Here is a 22,615-nt window from a genome sequence, read left to right as displayed (position 1 = left end):
CCCCAACCTTCCACCCCCCCACCTCTTCAAACCCTTCAGATTCTTTTTCAGAGTCCATAGTCTCTCAATTGTTCACCTCCCCTTCCAATTTCCCCCAACTGCCTTCTTCTAACTCCCCATGTCCTCCATGCTATTTGTTATGCTCCACAAATAAGTGAAACCATATGATAATTGACTCTCTCTGCTTGACTTATTTCACTCAGCATAATCTCTTCCAGTCCCGTCCATGTTGCTACAAAAGTTGGGTATTCATCCTTTCTGATGGAGGCATAATACTCCATAGTGTATATGGACCACATCTTCCTTATCCATTCATCCGTTGAAGGGCATCTTGGTTCTTTCCACAGTTTGGCAACCGTGGCCATTGCTGCTATAAACATTGGGGTACAGATGGCCCTTCTTTTCACTACATCTATATCTTTGGGGTAAACACCCAGTAGTGCAATTGCAGGGCTTATTTAAAAGAGTTGGAAGCCTTGAGTAGAGCAGGGACTGCAGAGGAATCACAGAAGTGCTTAATAGTTGTAAAAATCTTGGGCAGTCACTTAAATATTTAAGTCCCAGTTTCCTCATCTCCAAATTGGGAATAATAATTCCTCTTTATTGGGTAAGGGCAGGATTGAGAGAACATGAGAGCAATCAGGAAGGTGACAATTCCAAGTACTTTTTTTTTTTTAAGTGTGTGTCTACATGGGTTTTTATTCGTCTATTTTTAAAAAAATTTTATTAACATATAATGTATTATTAGCCCCAGGAGGCAAGTAGTTATTCTTAAGATGGTACTCAGCCTCCTCAGGAGCACTCCCATCCTAACCCAAGAAGAAAGGTCACGGTGTATGTTGACTTCTTTACCTTCTTTACATTTACCTGTCCTGGATATTAACACCAATCTGTTTTCTCTTGAGTTTTGGATGGCTTTAGGAGTTATCAGAGGTGGGAGGCAGCAGACCTACAGTGTGACTGGTCCATGTTACCCTTTGGGCTCTAAAGATGACCTTGGGATCCACACACACCTGGCTTAGAACTGTCCACAAGGATGATTTCATGCATTTAATGTAGGGTTTCCAAAAAAGGTGATACTGAGTCCTACAGGATATTTTGGAAACTTGAGGAAGCCTTTTGCTTGTTGAAAATTACTAAGTGGGGGACGCCTGGGTAGTTCAGTGGGTTAAGCCTCTGCCTTTGGCTTAGGTCATGATCTCGGGGTCCTGAGATCGAGCCCCACATCCGGCTCTCTGCTCAACAGGAAGCCTGCTCCCCCCCCCCCCCCCCGCCTAATTGTGATCTCTCTCTGTCAAATAAATAAATAAAATCTTTTAAAAAAATTACCAAGGGAATGCTCCTGGTGACTGCGCCAGGGAGGCCGGACACCTGCAGCTCATTGTCCCATCACACAGTGCATTGTCATGTGTCCTACATAACATTCAGATGTCCTGCTGGACTTTAAAAAAATAATTCGTTGTACCTGACTTATAGGTAATGACACCGAGAAAATTTTTTTACAAGAAATAACGCATAAAGCCTAGTAACATAGGAGAAGATTGTGTGAGAAACAAAGTTTATAAATGGAATAAGGATACGGTCTCAAAAGTATTGTATAATTTGCTCTAAGCATTCTGTCTACTCAAAATACTCAAAATATAATTGCAGTAAAACTGATGATAAAGAAAATATTAAAATACTGGTATTGATTTGACAATTTTCTCTTTCATTAATATTTCAGGTAATAGTAATATTTCTAGACACCCACTGTGTGTTTTGAAATTACTGTTTACATTATCAGTGACATGAAACACGTCTTGCAAAATACTTTGATATGATGGCACCTAATTTCCTCCATTGATGGGCTAGATTGCTTCAGACTAATCCTCCATCTGAGAAGAGCTAGAAAAGCTGGAAAAAATAAAATACGTATGTTTGGAGACATCAGAGATTTACCACGGAAGAAAGAATAGACAGGGCCAAGAATGCAGAGAGAGGGGAAGCCCAAAATTGTGAGCCACAGTGGGTGCTCCTGTTCTCTTTGAACATCTGCTAATCAAAGAGTGGCTGAGAAGCAGAGAATTTGTGTGGAACTTTGGACATGTGTGTCTCTGAAAACTGGAGATCAAAAATTAGGTTGGCCATGGAGGATGGGAGATTGGAAAACACCCTGGGTTTTTAATTGGGGCCCTAAAGGGATAAACTCTAGGAATAAGGGTAAATAAGAAATAAACTGACTCTCAAAAAAGAAAAAAAAATCCTGAAATCCACCTTTGTATCTACATAGTCTCCAACTGTATTAAATTGATCTGCTTCTACCCTTACTATACACCAGAAAAAAAAAAGTAAATAGTCTCTGAAGATAACATCATTCAAAGCTTCAACTAATTTTTACAGTTTTTCATGAAAAATATTTGGCATTTAATATAAAATAGCACTCACACCAAAAAAAAAAAAAAAAAAAGAATGGAAATAAACCCAAAGGAAATCTAGAGATTAGAGTTATTAAACATGGACTTTAAAGTAACTGTCCTTGGCTCCGATTTTGGAGGAAGCTTCCAGACTGCAGGGTAAACATGGGAAGCAAGAGAAAGCAAGGAATTTGTGGCCATCAAGCAAATCCTTGGCTTCTGAGGTAAGAGGCTAAAAGAAAAGATGATCAGACCCTAAAGACAAAGTCAGTAAAGGTCCCAGTGTATTAAAGAAAGAGAAATTTCCTCCATCAGTCTTCCTGTATATGTTACTAATATAACACACCACTGGGTCCACCAACATCCCAATTGATGCAAATTATCAACTTGTCATTAAAGCCAATCCAAACATACTACAAAGATGGACTGTCCGTATGCTACATGTATCTCTTGTATAAGCATTGTGTAATGGTGAAATTGAGGAGTTAAGGCAGAACCTTAGGCAGCTCTAAGGATTAGCAAGGTTTCGATGTCTGAATGATGCTCACACATAAAGGAAACTATGCAGATGATGGTCTAGTACCAGAGAATGTTTAGACAAAGTTTTATATTGGGGCCACTATTGATGAAGACCTGAAGAATTTTGCAGTTCCCATCATGTACATTTCTAACCATAGTTGTAACATCAGAAGGATGCCTGATATTTATGGAGATTGTTTTAGTTTTATGAGACAGTTTATCAGCTCTCCTCATTTGACTATGTATGGGGCCATTATAAGAATTATTTTTCTGGGGTCCCCTGGGTGGATCAGTTGGTTAGGTGTCTGTCTTTAGCTCAGGTCAAGATCCCAGGGTCTGGCTCCCTGTTCAGTGGAGAGTCTGCTTCTCCCTCTCCCTCTGCACACCCGCCCCCCACCTGTCTTGTGCTCTCTTCCTCATGCTCCCTCTCCAATAAATAAATAAAATCTTATGAAAAATAAAAAGAATTATCCTGGGAAACCACCCACTCTGTTGTAGTGGTCTAATGGAATGGGATAAATAGATTTTGTTTTTGACATCATGTTTTATATAGATTTTTGTCTCATTTAAAAATTTATTGAATTAAGTAATCACTTCAGCAAAGGGGAGAATGCTGGTAATTCAAGAAATTAAATGATAAGTTGGAAAACTTTAGAAACAATAAAAAGGAACCAAATAAAAATTGTGCAAATAAAAAGTGCCATCTCTGAAAGTAAGAACGCAAGGCATGAGTTTACCAGTAGGTTGTAAAAGCTGAAAAAGAGATTATGCTGAGTGAAATAAGTCAAGCAGAGAGAGTCAATTATCATATGGTTTCACTTATTTATGGGACATAACAAATAGCATGGAGGTCAAGGGGAGTTAGAGAGGAGAAAGGAGTTGGGGGAAATTGGAAGGGGAGGTGAACCATGAGAGACTATGGACTCTGAAAAACAATCTGAGGGGGTTGAAGGGGCGGGGGTGGGAGGTTGGGGGAACCAGGTGGTGGGTATTGGAGAGGACACGGATTGCATAGAGCACTGGGTGTGGTGCAAAAACAATGAATACTGTTACACTGAAAAGAAATTTAAAAAAATAAAAAAATAAAAATAAAAAAAAAGAGAAGGAATTGGGAACTGAATCAGAAGAAAATATTCAGACTTGAATCTTGGAGATGCAAAAGGACAGAGAATACAGGGTAAAAAGCACGAGAGACAGATGAGAAACAATGAAAATTTCCAATTACGTGCAGATTTTTTATAGTACAGCATTGTAAATCTATTTTCTCTTATGATTTTTTTTTTAAAGATTTTATTTATTTATTTGTCAGAGAGAGAGAGGGAGAGAGAGCAAGCACAGGCAGACAGAATGGCAGGCACAGGCAGAGGAAGAAGCAGGCTCCCTGATGAGCAAGGAGCCCGATGTGGGACTCGATCCCAGGACGCTGGGATCATGACCTGAGCCGAAGGCAGCTGCTTAACCAACTGAGCCACCCAGGCGTCCCTCTTATGATTTTCTTAATAACATTTTATTTTCTCTAGCTTGCCTTATGGTAAGAATACACTGTATAAGGCATATAACATACAAAATACATGTTAATCAGCACTTTGGGTTATTTGTAGGGTTTCTTATCAATAGTAGACTATTAGCTTTGGGGGAATCAAAAGTTATAGGTAGATTTTTAACCACGCAGGGAGTAATCACTCTTAACTTCATGTGTTCAAAGGTCAACTGGATGTGTGTGTGTGTGTGTGTGTGTGTGTGTGTGTGTGTGTGTGTAGAGAGAGAGAGAGAGAGGACAGAGAGAGAAGTAACATCTAACAAAGAATTAGGGTAAATAGGTAAGAGAATTCTTTGTACTGTTTTTACAACTTTTCTTTAGGCTTGAAAATATTTCAAAGTAATAATTATAAAAATAGATGCCATTAGAAAAGTGAGAAAGTAAGCCAAGTTGTTGTGGAAAACATAAGCACAAAAGCATCAAGACTTGCAGTGTCCATCCAATGCAAAAGCCACTGCCCATATTAACTCTTGGGCACTTGAAATGTGGTTAATCTATTTATTATTTATTTATTTATTTATTTGACAGAGAGGGAGAGAGCACAAGCAAGGGCAGCAGTAGTCAGAGGGAAAAGCAGGCTCCCCAGTGAGCAGGGAGCCTGATGTTAGACTCCATCCCAGGGGCCTGGGATCATTCCCTGAACTGAAGGCAGACGCTTAATCAACTGAGCCACCCAGGCATCCAGAAATGTGGTTAATTTAAATTGAGATTTGTATGAATGTAAAGTACACATCAGAATTTAAAGACTTAGAATGAAAAAAAAGAGTACAAAATATTGCATTAATAAATTTTATATTGGTTACATGTTGAAATGATAATATTTTGGATATATCAGATTAGATAAAACTAGTAAAATTAACTTCACATGTTTCTTTTTACCTTTTTAATGTGGTTGTTAGAAATTTAAAACTAAACACGTTGCTCACATATTGCTATTGGATAGTGTTGATCTAGGATATATAAAACAATTACAGATAAATAAGAAAAAACAATTTAATAAAAAACTGGTAAAATACTTGAATGGGAAACTCAAAAAGAAGAATATACAAATAACCAGTAAGCGTATAACAAGTGCTGAACTTCAGTAGTCATAAAAGAGTTAGAAATTTAAACCACAATGCGCTACCCACAAGATGGTTAAAATAATGACAGTTAACACTTGGTGCTGCTAGGATGTGAAACAGCTGGAAATCTTGAATGCGCTCCTAGTGTAAATGGAAACTGATGGATTCGCCTTGGAAAACTGTTTGGCAGTATTTACTAAAGCTGAAGTAGACATCCCTAGGATCTAATAATTCCAGCTCCTTGGTATTTAGTCAGCAGGAACTCATACAACTGTGCACAAAAAGGCATATATAAGAACATTAAATACAACGTGATCCATAACTGTCCCAAACTGAAACAACTAGATGCCCATTAATGGTAGAATGGAAAAACAAGTTGTGGAATACTCATACGAAGGAATATTATATAGCAATGAATAGGAAAAAATACTGCACATGCAACAATTTAGCTCAATCTCACAGTGTTGAATGAAATAATTTAGACATTTACATACTGCATGAGTACATTTACATATATCCAAAAATGGGCAAAACTAATTTATGTATTAGAAGTTGAGTGGGGATACTTTTTAAGGAGGGTGGAAACAGTAAAAGGGAAGGGACAGGAGAAGGGCTTTAGGAGAGATAGTGGTGTTCCATTTCTTGGACTGGGTATACTGCTTACCCTGAGGAGTTCACTTTGCATATTTCCTTAATCTGTTCAATTATGATTTGGGCCTTTTTTGGTGTGCATGGTAGACCAATAAAATATTTTTAAAACTCTGAGAATCCTAGAGGAAGCACATTAACATTTGAAAAATAACATAGGCATACTCCTTTTCCTTTTTTTTTTTTTTTTTTACTTTACTGGTTTATAATTAGTTGTGTATTATCCCTACTTTACCTAAAGCTATTCACCTCTTTTTGTTATCAGAAAACAGTAAGTCTGGAGTGTTATTAATTTTCTGAAACTGGTCTTTGTTCTGATGTCCACTTATAAGTCTGCTTTTTTTATTTTCCTAAACCACTTGTATGAGATGACATTTAGCCTTCTTAATGCTAGGCTTATTTATTGTTTATTATATGGTGCAAAAGCCTGACTATTTCCTTGTCTTATAAAGTAGTCCCATCTGGGCATTTATATGTTGAAATGCATATTATTTTATTAGAAATTACTTTTCTCCTTTACAAATGGCATTATTTATGAAATTATGCATGACAGGTTATGTTATCCATGAATTTAATTAGGATAATAAAAGGGACATTACCAAATAATGTGTTACTCAAAGTAGGACTTGGTTTTGGATTATTTTAGGATTCAGAACCTCTGATCTAGAGAATAGGGGTTCTGCTGGAGAATAGATGTGTCTTCAGAAGGTGGAAGAAGGAGAGGAACATAGACTTTCTAAATCCCACATTCCAGACTTAAGTACCAGCCTCTCTCGTCTGGTCGTAGAGGAATGAACACAGGCTTTGAAGGCCCTCAGAACTGGTTTCCAACAGGTACTGGTGTGTCATTTACTAGCTACATGACTTCGTGGAAGCTACTTAACCTTGATTCATCTATAGAAAGGCACTAATTATTTCCTGCCTCCTTAAGGCTGCCTTGGGAATTGAAAGAGGTAACACCAGACAAATCTTACACAGCAAATGACGAGCCTATATTGGCATTTAACAAAAGTTAATGCACTTCTGGTCTACCACCTCCATGCCCAGAGCCACAGGTAAATCCCAGAGCACCTCTGTGCAAAAAAAAAAAAAAAAAAATTGCCCTTTCATCTGTATGGGTGCTGTGCCACATCTTATCAAGGCTCAGGATTTGGTAAGAAGAGCAATTCCCCCTGCCCTGCCTGGATCAGGGCTTTTATGAAATCCTGAGCATACCCCCTCTCTTTCCAGTTAGACTCCCATGTGGAAGGAATGCGTTTTCATAGATGTACAGGAGTTTAAGAACATGATTACCTTCAACAAGCTTCCAAAGATCTGGATGGGTGATCCATGGCAGGATTTTGTCATTCATGTACTCAAATGGATCAGATGGCTTGGACTTTGAAGATCTCCAAGAAGCTTTGTACCCAATGTCCCCATTGGAGGGCCTTTGAACCGAGCTGTTTCCCTCATTTAACAATGGCTCCATGAGTCACCACTCTCATAAACAGACTTTAACCAAGAAGAAGAAGGGTGTAACTCAGACTGGCTGCTAAGCAGTAGCCCCACCCTTGAAGTCCTCCAGGTCATTGTGACATTGCTCTCTGAAGGGCAGCATTAGGGTGAGAAGGAAGCCAGAAAGCTCCCTCTTTGAAAATCAGTTCTAATTATCTACTGCATAATTTAGGGCAATGTTTTCTCACAAGATCTCAATTCCCTCACCTATAATGTGGGGATAATAGTCACCACACAGGAGATAGCCTATATAAAATAGTCTCATGCTTGGAATACTCTCCTTGTTAGTTCCTGTCTCCCTTCCTGCCCTAACCGATTTATTTATTTAACAAGTACGTATGAAACTCTTGTAATATGCTGGCACCACTCTAGGCAATGGGAACATAGCAGTAAACGGAAATCCTTATCCTCACAGAGGTTAATTCTACTGAAGGAGGCAGACAATAAAAATGGTAAATATGTAAATTGTATGATATGGCAGGTACCAAGAGAAAAGAAGCACAGGAAGGGCAGAAAGAATAAGGTTTCAATTTTAGGCTGTGCAGCCAGGAATGGCTTCACTGAGAAGTTGGCTTTGAGGAAGGGCCTGAAGAAAGTGAGGTCAAAAGTCAAATGGAAATCTGAGGAGAGTGTTGTAGCTTGTACAAAGGCCCTGAGGCAGTAACATGCCTGGACTATTTGATAAACAGAAAAGAGGCTAACATAGTTGAAGTGGAGGGAATGAGAAAAGTCAAAGGAGGTGACAAGAAAGCCTTCACGGATCTAGAGCTGGGTGGTGCCTGTCCACTTCTTGCATGTAGTAGATATGTAGTAAACATTCATTTGATTGGCTCATTAATATGGAAAAGTAGCTGGAAAAATGAGGGACACCATTTTTTTAAGCTACAGTAATTTCTGTATTCTAGAAATGGTGACAGAATCAATTTTTACGGGAAAATAATGATAACAGAAGAAGGTGTTAGTCTGGGAAACCACTTTGATTCAGCAGCTGGCCACTGTGTTGTTCAAAGATGCTTTTCCTCAGAGTCAATGGCCTCTTTCATGGCCTTCACCAAGTCCAGTTCCCCGCATCCTCATGCCCCCTCCTCAGTGTTATTTGCCATAGTAGTGACCTAAACAGAAACTTCTTCCAAAAAGTAAGCCCAAATTTCTATGCTCTTCTTACTCTAGGCTTTCTTGTTCTTTGGTTAGAAATGTAATTATATTAATAATAATACCGAATTTTAATGACCTTTGCTTTTACCTGCTTATTGAGGACACTCCCATATCTGTTTTTGATCTCTAAGATATGTCATGTGAGCTCTCAAAAATCAGTACATCAGCTACAATCATGAGTGCAATTTTCCCATGTTCTGTAACCCTATTCCAGCCCTGTCTTCTCCATGGTGAATTTAGATGTCACCACCTCTCCATCCCTGCTATAAACTTCTAATGGCTCCACAGCTCAATTGCAATAAAATACAAACTTGTAACCATGTTTCAAGACCTTGTGTCATCTGACCCCTCCTATTTCTTTCCTGTGTCCACTACCTCAGTGCAGCCCTGCTCTTTTTTGTTCTAATCTGCCATATTCATTTCCAGCTCAAGGACTCTGTTGTTGCTGCACCTGTGCCCAAAATGCCCTCTTCCCAAATCTCAAAATGACTGGTTCTTCTCGAATGTCAAGGCTCATCTCATTTGGGACCTCCCCACAGAGGATTTCCTTTTTTTTAAAAAAATTATTTATTTGCAGGGGGGGCGGCGAGGAGGGGCAGGGGGAGAGGTTGAGAGGATCTCAAGCAGACTCCAAGCCTGAAACAGGGCTTGATCTCATGACCTGAGCCAGAACCAAGAGTCGGACACTTGCCCGACTGCACAGAGGCCTTCCTGGCTGCCCAAACTAAAGTACATTCATCTCCTTGTCACTTGCTATCACTGTTACACTTTTTTTCATTTCTTTGTTTGCCTAACACTCTCACCATCAAAATATAACTACCAGAAGGGTGGAGTCTTTATCTTATCTACCACTATGCCTTTAGTACCAAGAATATTATCTGGCACATAATAATCCACTAAGTGCGGTGAATTCATGAATATGTTACCATTACCCAGAAAGCGGCCTGTGTCTTATCATTATCCCCAAAGTGGCCATCTGCTGTGTAAACATGGACGTCTGTATCAAGGGAGGTGACGAAGCATCGTAGTTAGGACTGTGAGCTCTGAAGCCAGCCTGCCTGGCTTGGGATCTGGCTCTGCCACTTATTAGCTGGGTGATCTTGGGCAGGTGACCTAATTCCTCTGTGCCTCAGTTTCCTGGAATCAATGTTATCTTCCTTACAAGGTTGCCAGGAGAATTAAATAATAAAATACATGTAAAACACCTAGAACAGAGTTTGACATACGCTAAGCCTGCCAGTTTTTAGGAGCCATTATATTAGTTAGGATTCTGCTAGTTGCAATAAAAGCAAACTTAAGCCAGCTGAAGCAGCAAAGAGGAATGTATTGTATAGGTATAGGTGTGTTTCACAGAGCCCAAATGCAGAAATGCATCTGGGTCTCAGGAAGGAGCTGGAATCTAATGGTGGACAGCTGTCAGTAAGTGTCCTCCGTCTCTTGTGGTGGCTTTTCTCTGTAGCTCCCCTTTGCTCTTCTTGCTCTGGATCCAGAGCAACTGCCCTTCTCCACAGTCTCACTACAGCTCTTGAGTTTAAATATCCCAGGGCAAGCCACTGTGGGGTATGACAGCCACTCCGTGTTGTCTGTTGCAGATTTCACGGCTTGATGATCTGATTAGCGCTCTTGAGTCTGACGTTCATCCTAGTCAATCAGCCAAGCCAGGGGAGGAGAAGATGCAGTAAGGCACGGCAGCCAGGGAACACAGCCATGGCTTCAAAGAAGAGGACAATCTCCTGATAGAGGAACACTGCTGGTCCACAGGCTGGGCGGACATCCCCAAAGGGGTCCACGGCACAGATCTTCACAGCACCTGCTCTAGGAGGCGCCGGACCAGCTTTGGGATCTCAGCAGATAGGGACAGAATGCCCTGGGCTGCTTCTTTTTGAGGAAGCCACACAGGCCTGTACCCATTCCGTGTACCACGGAATCACTCTGGCTCTTTCCTGAGGACAGTCACCAGGCTACAGACCTATCTTCTTCATGTCTTCATCCCATCCCAGCACCAAACATTCAAGCATCTCCTCCTGACAGCCTCTAACCCTCATGCAGAAGGCAAATGGATGCAACCTAGGCAAACAGAAGATGGCAGGCTTGCTGGCTCCCCCACTTCCTCACACACTCCCCCTTTGGCCACCCTCTGCCCCTGAGCAACTTGTATGTTCACATCTAGAAAGCTCCCCTCCTCCACCCCCCAGCAATCACTTACAACCAAAAAGACTCATGTTTAGACTGACGGCTTTTATTGTAGAACTGTAGGTAGGAGCAAGATGTACTAAATGAGGAGACTTGGGAATGCAGACAGGTCAGATTCGCCCCCAGTTGCAGCAATCACAGCTGGTGTCAAAGATGAGCCCAGCCTCAAAGTTCTGCTGGTACGTGACTCCATTCAGGCAGTGCTGGAAGGCATTTTTGTTATTCGCCACAGGGTAGAGGCCATTGGCCTTTCTGGCACAGAATCCACTGCCCCCAGAACTGCCCCCAGAGCTGCTGCTCCTGCTCCCACTTTCACTCCTGGGAGGAGTTATGGGCTCCATGGGCTGAGCAGGGGCAGTGCAACCTAAACCAGCACAGAACAGTAGAACAGACTTGTGGACCTGGAAGAGGTTCCCACCGTCGCCTGGAGGCGAGGAGACTAGTGGCCCTGAGGAGAACGTCTGGAGGTGGGGTGCTGTTAGCACTGGGTCCCTACAAGTGAGGAGATACAAGATTACTCCATACTCAGGAAAAGCTACAATTTCAAGCCATTCTAGTTTTAAATCTGAAAAGTTCTCTCTTCCCTTAAGATGTTAACATCATTAAAAAAAAATTACTGAGCACTACTATGTGCAAAATACTTGCCTAGGATCTGGGTATAAGTGGCAAGCCAATAAGCTTAGAGATTATTCCAGAGAAAAATCTGGAAAAAATTTAGGGATGTGGTATTTCCCCTGAACTACAGATTAGAAACATGTGAGCAGTCCTGAGGGTTTCTTGTTCAGTCTCCAGGTGGGCCGAAAAAGACTTTTAATGAGGGAGGAGTTCATAGAAAAGTAAATGCTTATATATTGAAGGTCAACTGAATTTCTTGGGGCTTTTCCACAGACTTTGAGACTTAGCTGACATGGAAAACTCACCCAGATAGGCCTGGTTTCTCATAAGCTCATAACATGCCTGACCTGGAAGTTCAAGGGTAGAGGAAGAATGGAGCCCGTGTGTCTCAGCTGGGCAAGAGCAGGGAGGTGAAATGGGAAGTGACTCCCAGGCCAGTGGGGGTGGACAGATGTTAGATTTGCCTTTTAAGCTGGAGAAGCAACAATTGTATACCCCTGGCATCCTTCTCTTTCACTTACCTGCACTCTGCAGCCCAAGTGTTTTCTTCAGGGTGTTGACCAGGGGGAGCTTGCCCTAGTGAAGTCATCCAGGTCAATGGCCCAGACCATGGCACCTCCAAAATTGTTCTCCTTAAGCGACTGAGCCTGTTCAAGGATAGAGGACACCAGAGGTCATTTTACTTCCCCAGACTCACGGCTGGGCCTGCAGCAGGTCAGAGGGGCTGACCTTACCTTGATACTGAAGCTCTTGACGTCATCATAGCCAACCCACTCATTGCCCTGATAGGCATAGGGCACAGCCTGAGGAGCATCCCATACCTCAGTAGTTTCATTTTTCAGGAAGCTACAGGTCTTTAAAAAGTCAAGAGATTCAAATCTTTTAAACAAGATTCCCATGAAAGGAGAAACAAACACTTGCCTATTTTATTTTTTTTTTCTTTTATGTCTCCAATTGGGATTTTCCTGTTTTCTAATTATGGGTTGTTATTTGAAGTAAACAGTACGAAGTTGCTTTTGAAATAGTCCTGTTAATCTTATCCTTAATGCTTGATTTTGGGAGACTACATTAATTTGAAAGATATCGTTCTTTTATTTCCTTACACGCTCATATAAATGACCTTAAATATGTAGTCTGTTGCTTGAAGGGATATGACACATTATAGGTGGCCTTCCTACTGGATTAGGTAAATGAATAGGTTACTTAAACTCTTGAAACATTTTAGAACGATAGCTGTATTTTAAATAGATAATTAGTGGACAGGATGAGCATTCATTCTGTTCAGCACAAGACATGGAATTCACAGATTTGTCCAGCCTCCTCTCCCTACCTCATAGTAGGCCCAGAACCCAGCCTGCCTGGTGTAGGGCCCCGCAGGACCAGCGCCAGAGGTGGGGACACCGATGCCAGTGTTGGAGGAGTCACTCAGGATGAAGGTGCGGCCATAGGTGGGGAAGCCAACGATGAGCTTCTCAGCTGGGGCCCCATTGTCCTGCCAGTAGTTCATGACGTAATCCTGCAATGGCTGCCCGTTAGCTAGGGGCTCCACCTCGCTGATGACCCCGTGCTTAGTTGTGTTAGTCCACTGTTCTAACAGACACAATTGTATGATGTTAATGACAGATAGATAGTAGTTTTTCAAAGCATTTTGGCGAAATTATAGTTAATGAGATAGGCCCAGCCGCTAGAAAGGATAGTTATCCAAATGAGACATTTGCAGAATTTTCATTTGTTTTGTCCGTGAATTTCCATGTGATGTATAGCCTTATCTCTGCTCTGCATCTGCATGTGTCCAAGGAACCACCACATTGAGGTCGGCATTGCTGCCCATGTCAGTTGGGTATTTGTATAGGGGGCTGTTCTCTCCAGTGTAGCCTTCCCAGGAGCCGTGAGTGTCATAGGTCATGACATGGATGTAGTCCAGGTACCTGAGCTGGTTAAAAAGATTTGTGATAGTCATTTCCCACACCTATGTAGGTGAAAGGTACCACTTCCAAAGCCTCCTAAAGGTGGTCCCTGAATAGCAAGACAGACTGAGGACAAGTCTACCTTGCAAAAGTGATAACTACAGGAGTTTGAGGATAGGGTGAATCACTCACTGGGCCAGCTGAGGGATCTCATAGCTGGACTGGATGTTGGAGATGCCAGCCGCTACCGCAGCAGTGATCATCAGCCTGGGCTTGTTGATCTGCTTGGCCTCCTGCTCAAAAGCTTCACGCATTTCCTATAGAATAATCAAGTACTGTAGGCCATCTGTGCCTCTGATTTCAGCTCCTTAAATAAGTAGGTTTGTATCATCCTTTTCTTTTTCAAAATGCTTTCATATATTTCATCTTACTTCAGTCTCTCAATATCACTATAAAGTAGATAGGACTGATGGTATCAGTCAATGTTATAGCTATCTAGTATGAACAGAAGCTAGACAATTTCACCAAAGTCCCACAGCAAGTTAGTAGCCAGGTCATGCCCAGAATGCAGGTCCCAGATGACCCGTCAGAGCTCCAATTATATCCCTATACTCTGAACTTAGAGTTGCTGTAGTAATCTATACCCAGGTTTTGACAATATACATGTTGCTTCCCTTCATCCAGTAAGTGAATTACTTTACAGGACTGACATCTCATCAAATGAAATGCTGAATTGGCCAATAAAGGAAGTGGTTACAGCCGGCGGATGGGTTCCCATTCAGCACTGGCAGCTTTATTCTGGGTGACTATAATCCCATTTGGAGGACTGGGTTCAGGGTTCAGGGTGTGCCGGGGTGTGTTCCAGTGAAGGGTCTGAAAATTGTCACGTGACACTGGCCAAAGGAACTAGGGTGTTTAAACTGGAAGAAGAGGAATTATAGACAGGATGTTATAACAGTCTGCAAATATTGAATGATAGATTACAAAAGGTGTTTTGTCCTTTGTTACTTTGGTGAGCAGAGCTAGCCCCCATGACCGGAAGTTATAAATTATGACTGGAGGTATGTTTTGGCTAAGGACAGAGATGTTCTTTCTTTTTTTTTTTTAATTTTTATTTATTTATTTTTAATTTCTTTTCAGTGTTCCAGAATTCATTGTTTATGCACCACACCCAGTGCTCCATGCAATACAAGATGTTCTTTCTGATCTCTAGAGCTGTTCAATAAGTAGATTGACTTTCAACTGATTAGTTACTTAATATTGAAACCATTCGGAGGCTGGCTGATGATCTGGTATATGGGATGGTGGAGAAAGAGTCTCTGTCTTGGGAGAGGGTAAATCTAAAAACTATTCTTGGCTTTTCTTTATTCACTTTTCCTTGGTAATCTCTTAATTATCAACCTTTGCTGATGACTTCAATATGTCTTGAACTCTAGATTGGTACTCATTCAGGGACTACTGGCCATTCCTATAGGAGGTCCTACAGATTCCTCTCACTCTTGATGTTCAAAGGCACATTAATGAGCCCTTCTTATTTCAAATCTACTTTTTAAAAATTTTCAGCATAACAGTATTCCTTGTTTTTGCACCACACCCAATGCTCCATGCAATCCGTGCCCTCTCTAATACCCACCACCTTGTTCCCCCAACTTCCCACCCCCCACCGCTTCAAACCCCTCAGATTGTTTTTCAGAGTCCATAGTCTCTCATTGTTCACCTCCCCTTCCAATTTCCCCCAACTGCCTTCTCCTCTCTAACTCCCCTTGTCCTCCATGTTATTTGTTATGCTCTACAAATAAGTGAAACCATATGATAATTGACTCTCTCTGCTTGACTTATTTCACTCAGCATAATCTCTTCCAGTCCCGTCCATGTTGATACAAAAGTTGGGTGTTCATCCTTTCTGATGGAGGCATAATACTCCATAGTGTATATGGACCACATCTTCCTTATCCATTCGTCCGTTGAAGGGCATCTTGGTTCTTTCCAGTTTGGCGACCGTGGCCATTGCTGCTATAAACATTGGGGTACAGATGGCCCTTCTTTTCACTACATCTGTATCTTTGGGGTAAAAACCCAGTAGTGCAATGGCAGGGTCATAGGGAAGTTCTATTTTTAATTTCTTGAGGAATCTCCACACTGTTTTCCAAAGTGGCCGCACCAACTTGCATTCCCACCAACAGTGTAAGAGGGTTCCCCTTTCTCCGCATCCCCTCCAACACATGTTGTTTCCTGTCTTGTAATTTTGGCCATTCTAACTGGTGTAAGGTGATATCTCAATGTGGTTTTAATTTGAATCTCCCTGATGGCTAGTGATGATGAACATTTTTTCATGTGTCTGATAGCCATTTGTATGTCTTCATTGGAGAAGTGTCTGTTCATATCTTCTGCCCATTTTTTGATATGATTATCTGTTTTGTGTGTGTTGAGTTTGAGGAGTTCTTTATAGATCCTGGATATCAACCTTTTGTCTGTACTGTCATTTGCGAATATCTTCTTCCATTCCATGGGTTGCCTCTTTGTTTTCTTGACTGTTTCCTTTGCTGTGCAGAAGCTTTTGATTTTGATGAAGTCCCAAAATTTTATTTTTGCTTTTGTTTCCTTTGCCTTTGGAGACATATCTTGAAAGAAGTTGCTGTGTGATATCGAAGAAGTTACTGCCTATGTTCTCCTCTAGAATTCTGATGGATTCCTGTCTCACGTTGAGGTCTTTTATCAAATCTACTTTTCTTCTTGTATATATACTTTAGTTATAGGACCACTACCAAACCAGTCCTCAAAGTCAGAAAACTGGAAGTCCTGTAGTTTCCACTTCCATTTGGTGTCCAAATCCTATTGATTGTATCCCCCTAATGTCCCTTGCTTACTTGCCCTTTCTGTCCTCACTGTTAGGATGTTTGTTTGGGCCATCAGCCCTTTATCCCTGCCTTCCTTGTAATTCATCCTTTACGGTTAAGCCAGAGTTACCTTTCTAAAGCGCAATTTTGTCATATCTCTCCATTACTTTCAAAGCTACCCATAACCCTGAGAGGAAAAATCCAAATTCCTTAACATCATCTACAAGTCCCACATGATCTGATTTTTGTCATGTATGCAAACTCACAGTCATCCACATGGCTTCATTCGTGTGGTTCCTATCTTCATTGCTAACACCAATTGCTTTCAAGACTGAGCTCAAGTGTCACTTTCTCTAGAAAACTCTTCTAGATCCTTCCCCAGAGTAGAATTAGGTACCCTCTGTACCCACTATAGCATGCTCAAAGCATATTTTAAATGTTGGTTATTTTTCAACCTGTCACCTCATGTTGTATTCCCTAGAGCCAAGGATTATCTTATTCTTATCTTCAACCTGACACCTAATCCAGTGACTGGGACAGAGTAAGTGTTCAGTAATAATAGGCCTAGTGTAATGGTTAGAAGCAGTGGGCTCTTTAGCCAGACTGCATGGGTAGTTCTGACATCTACTAGTTGTGTAACATTAAGCAAGTTACTTAAACCTTACTTTCTTCTGTAAACTAAAGATTATGATTTGTATAGTACCTAGATCATAGAATAGGTGTACAAGTGAAATGAGTTACAGTTTTAAAATACAATAGTAGAATAAGGTAGAATAGTGCCTGGCACATAGAGCACATGTGTTCTTGTTGTTCTGTTATGAAATGCTGTTGAATGAAGGCATGAATCTTTGTGGTGGGAAGATTCCATAATTTTAAATTCCATTTTAGTTGCACTTGGGAAACACCAGATTCTCCTTGGAAAGAATAGGCTTTGGATTTTCTTGGGTTAGAGATTGCCACATCCTCCCTCACCTGCAGTAGGACAGTGAAGAGATGCTTGTCCTGAGGAGGGCTCCCACAAGAGCCAGTATACTCCCACTCAAAGTCCAGTCCATCAAACTCATACTGGTGCAGAAATTTGATGACCGAGGCAATGAAAGTCTGGTGGTTCTCAGAAGTGGAAACCATGGCAGTGAAGCTGAGGGAGACCCAAAGAAGGCAATGTGAGGGAACACCTTGGTGGTCCCAACACCCTGTGGTAAAATGAAACTTTTATATTTCTGCCTCAGAGCTCTTCATGGGGACCCACAACCCAGAAATAAGTATGGTTCCGGTTTTCTCTAGTCCTTACTTTGTAATCAGTAAGTACTCAGCCAGCCATGGGATTTCAGTGTTCCCTTTATTCTGTTATTAACCCAGCTCTGATTTTTCCCCCGCTAGGTTGCACTTGTTGCTTTGAACACTACCCCACCTCACAGTTCTCTCTCCAAATAGCCCCCAAAGTTCATATGCCCTTAAAGAAGTCTTCTTGTTTATTTGCATGACTTTCTCTTCTCTTCCCCCAGAAGATATATAGAAGTGCTATGTAGCACTCTCCACAGGGACTGTGCTTGTGAAATACTTTAAGAAGAGGTTGTTTTGCAATCTCAGTAACTAAACCTCTGTGAATGGAATCCCAGAATATCCATCTAAATGCAAACATGTAAAATAAATTGTGTTCTGCTTTAATATTGAGGTCTTGGTCAAGTAGTTTATTCCAGTACCCTATTTGTTTAATGTGTATCCTTCACAACCTGTCTTAGATTGTGAAGTGTAAAGGAACATAACTTGTTTTCAGTTGCAAAAGAACACCAGGCTCTCCCACAGAGGACTTATGGGGCAGTTCCAAAGTTCCAGCCTCCAATGGCCAGGAGAATTTTAAGCTGGCTGTTCCTATAAAGCAAAGAACAGAAAAGAGAAACTTCAAAATCCATGAGTCCTTTTATTTAAAATAACATTGCTTTGGCATTGAGCCTGGTCATATACTTTGATGTTGCCTTGATAAGACATTCTGTAGGATAATTTTCCTTCACTACTGAAAACTTTCTTTTTTTTAAAAGATTTTATTTATTTGACGGAGAGAGACACAGTGAGAGAAGGAACACAAGCAGGGGGAGTGGGAGATGGAGAAGCAAGCTTCCAGCCAAGCAGGGAGCAGAGTGCAGGGCTTGATCCCAGGACACTGGGATCATGACCGAGTCGAAGGCAGACACCTAACGACTGAGCCACCCAGGCACCCCTGAAGACTTTCTTTATAAAAATTGTGTTGTTAGCCAATACTTAGTATAATACTAAGTAAAATAAGTCAGTCCGAGAAAGACAAATGCCATATGACTTCAATCAGATGTGGAATTTAATAAACAAACAAAGAAAAAAGACAAACAAAAAACAAGACTCTTAAATATAGAGAACAAACTGGTAGTTGTCAGAGAGGAGGTAGGTGGGGGGATGAGGTGATTTATTGAGATGAAGGAGATTAACAGTACACTTATCATGATGAACACTGAGTAATGTATAGAATTGTTGAATCATTATATTGTACACCTGAAACTAATATAATGTTTTATGTTAATTATACTTCAACAACAACAAAAAATTGTGTTGTTATCATAAAGGCACTCAAAGTTCTTTGAGGAAATCCAAATTATGGGACCAGATTTTGTAAAAATAGCTATATGTTGGCAATAAGATATATAAAACTTAAAAACATAATTAAATCATATTCTGCTATAATCAGATGAAATGATAAATGTTGCTTGAGCATAATTACTTTCTCAGGCTCCAAGATAATGAATAGAAATCAATTGCTTAAAATTATGCACATTTTTCTTAAATAGTGTTTCTCAAGATTGGAGTGCAACAGAGTGGGAAAACATTAAAATTCTGGGTTTATAGCCCCTTTCTCAGAAATTCTGATTTGGCTGGGCTGTGGGAAGGATTGACATTTTTATCAGGTGCCTCCATGTGGTTTTGATGTATAGTCAATGGATCACACTTCAAGAAATACCACTCTGCAGGCATTTACTTCCTGTATTTATCATAACTTAAATTCTAATAGCTACATTCACGATAGTATCCCTACTGATGGTAGCAATGGTCTGTAGCCTTATTTCTCCTAGAAATAGCTTGACTGAGTAAATCAGAAATTAAAAGACACCAAGGTTGTTGTTTCTTTGTTATGCTTCATTGTTACACAACTAGAACTCTTAAAATACAGCAGACATTTCTGATTTGGGGGGCTCAGTGCTGTCTAATCTTCATTATCTTCCACCTCCTGCTCTCTGATGTGAGCAGCTAAGATGGCTTGCAGTTTCTTGGGTCATAAAAAAAAGAAATTGACAGGGAAAAGGAGAAATAGAACTGATATATTTTGAATGCTTGCTAGAGCAGACAATGTGCTATGTAGTCCATATCTTTGCTACTTAAAGTATAGCTTCCTGGACCAGAAGCATCAACATCAGTGGGGAGCTTGTTGGAAATGTAGAATCTTCGTCCTCACCTCAGACTCACTGAACCTGAACTCATTTTAAGAAGATCCCAGGTGATCTGTTTGCACATTAACGTTTGGAGAGCACCACCCTAGGAGATACCAAATGAGATATCTCCTCCATCTCTTACTTGTTTTTCAGGCCATTGAAAGCTTGGTAGAAAGCCACATCATCCCATTCAATGGTGGCGATCTCATTGTTCCTCATCCCAGCAAAGTCATAGATCAGGTGAGTACATAGGCAGGAGTCAATGTCATCAGGCTTGAAGTGCCCCAGGCCTGGCCAATACTGGGCCCAGTTAGTGAAGTAGCATGTCAGCTGGTAAGCGGAACCTGAGAGCAGTAAGAAGTAAGAATAATGACCTGATTAAGGTGCCACTGAAATGTGCTGTGGGTTTTGGCTCTGCCTCTGTTTCCCTCCCTTTGCCTCAATGCCTGATCTCTGTGTGGGGGTGTTTAATATAAATATTCTTGCAGATGAGTTCAAAGATCTAACTTGGGAACTAGTCACTGACTTGGAGTTAGTTATTTTTGGCTCCAGCAGACTCATTTGTGATGTTAAGCCTAAGAACCACTTAAGAAAAGATGTCCAGTAGTCCTGTGAAGCCCAGTGAATACCAATTTATAAATCCCAGTGGTCATGCTAAAGAGGTTAGTAGTAACAGCCAAACCAAAATAATAGGTTCTCTCAATATCAAACCTGTCTATGAAGTAGACAGTAGCTCTCTTTCCCTCAGATGGCTTATCTCTTGATATATTTTTAAAAAATACACTAATCAGACAATTGCATGATGAATAATTTATAGAGATTAGTGGTTTATGGTAGGAAAAGATTGTATCAAAGATAAAAGACAGAGTTCATGACTTACCTAGATGAGCATTCAGCAGAAGGGCCAGACCTAGAGGGAAAGAAAACACATGTATCCTGAATCAATTGTCTATACCCTGTGCAATTTGATTCTGAGGCCTTGAGCGCCATCCTATTTGTCATATGTTGTTCCAGCCCAGTGGCATGTAGGGATTATGCCCAAGAGTGGCTTGCTAGTGAAGGCACCAAGAGATCCAAACTTTCCTCCTCTTAGTAAAAAATGGCCATGGCACTCTCTTCTTCCACCTTTCATGTCAGTAATAAGTGTTACTGAATGCAGAGTTCACAGGCTACTATTTTGGAAGATCTACTGAATTTCTACTGAAATTACCCAGAATGTACTCTACTTAATGAGTACACATCCATCAGTGCTTCACCTCCCTGAACTGGGATGAGTAGAGCCTTCCACAGACAAGACATCCTCCAAAAACAGTGAATTCAATATCTCCTGGAGCCTGAGAATTTTCTTGGAGGCACTGTTTTGGAGCTCTTACAGTAGAAGAGAAGTACCAGGAACTGTGAGGCAAGACTTCAGATGCCTCTCCCTTGTTCTACCAGAGCACATCTGACTTGAGTGTTTTATAAATTGAGCTAGAGGTTTCATTTAGAAAATGTTCTGAAACTATAAAAACTTTGTAAATAATAGCTCTAGAACAACTAATAAACTGAGGATATAGCTTGGTTATAAATAATTTACTGACTTAACCCCTTTAAATTATTGAATTTCTAGCTGAGATTTTTATGATACATCAGCAACTCTGTAGGATAGAAGGAGATAAAAAAGGAGTAATGCTGAAAACGGTAGAACCAAGATAACTCACATCATTCCCTCTCAGTTCCTACTGATTTTCATCCCTGGAAAAGCTAGACCAAGGATTCAAGCATGTAAATAAAAATGATACCGATTAAAATAAGGTGGTGCAGGGGCACCTGGGTGGCTCAGTCGTTAAGCGTCTGCCTTCGGCTCAGGTCATGATCCCAGGATTCTGGGATCGAGCCCCGCATCAGGCTCCCGGCTTGGTGGGAAGCCTGCTTCTCCCTCTCTCACTCCCCCCTGCTTGTGTTCCCTCTCTCACTGTGTCTCTCTGTCAAATAAATAAATACAATATTTAAAAAAAAATAAGGTGGTGCAGGAAGATGAATGCAGAGCAAGAAACAATTGTTAAGGGATTAGAGAATAAGACAAGCATTGGAAGAAAATAAGACCTTTCTTTTAGCACCATGCCCATGGAATCAATGAAGGTAGAAATGTTATTAGAGTAAGGCTGAGAGTAGAGGAATAAGAGACAGACTGATCTGTATATGTCAAGATTCTCTTGGAAATTTGATATGATGGAAAAAAAGTGGAAGAGCCAGGAGGTATAATGTGAAGACTGCTTCATGGCTCTCAGATCCAGAGAGAAAAAGGAGTCAGGTGAGAGTAAGGCTCTGTCTCTGACTGCAGACTCACCTGCAAGGAGAGTAAGCTCTTCCATGGCTGTCATTGGTACTGGTCTAGCAGAGCCTGGATTTGCTTTTTTTTTTAAAAAAAGATTTTATTTATTTATTTGACAGACAGAGATCACAAGTAGGCAGAGAGGCAGGCAGGGGGTTGGGGGGGGGGAGCAGGCTCCCTGCTGAGCGGAGATCCCAATGCGGGGCTCCATCCTAGGACCCTGAGATCATGACCTGAGCCAAAGGCAGAGGCTTAACCCACTGAGCCACCCAGGAGCCCTTGGATTTGCTTTTTATACCATCTGAATCCCAGGTTATTGTAAGGGCTTCCAAGTGGAGAACAATGAATTCAGATGTGTATGTAGCTAATCAATAAATCAACAGATCCGCTCCCCTACAAACACCTCACCTTAGACCTGCAACCTATAGTCTCCCACCACCACCACTTTCTCTGCTCAATAAGAACAAAGCAATGCTATGAC

At 41.0% G+C, this 22,615-nt stretch overlaps 1 protein-coding gene across 1 annotated transcript; it reads right to left on the bottom strand.

Moving 5' to 3' along the window:
- Positions 1–11,116: 11,116 nt before the first annotated feature.
- On the bottom strand, positions 11,117–22,183 carry LOC111142947 (chitinase, acidic). The gene is given in 12 exon segments (XM_022496303.1): positions 11,117–11,370; positions 12,143–12,199; positions 12,202–12,268; positions 12,356–12,475; positions 12,952–13,137; positions 13,426–13,549; positions 13,721–13,845; positions 17,338–17,503; positions 18,157–18,237; positions 19,963–20,164; positions 20,701–20,730; positions 22,150–22,183. Coding segments are annotated over 12 exon segments (1,446 nt in total).
- Positions 22,184–22,615: the final 432 nt, after the last annotated feature.

This window comes from Enhydra lutris, unplaced genomic scaffold (genome assembly GCF_002288905.1).
Source record: "Enhydra lutris kenyoni isolate GAN:26980312 unplaced genomic scaffold, ASM228890v2 scaffoldscaffold9, whole genome shotgun sequence".
Classification (NCBI taxonomy): domain Eukaryota; kingdom Metazoa; phylum Chordata; class Mammalia; order Carnivora; family Mustelidae; genus Enhydra; species Enhydra lutris.
The sequence above is the reverse complement of the archived record's forward strand: the minus strand, read 5'-3'. Positions and strand labels throughout refer to the sequence as shown.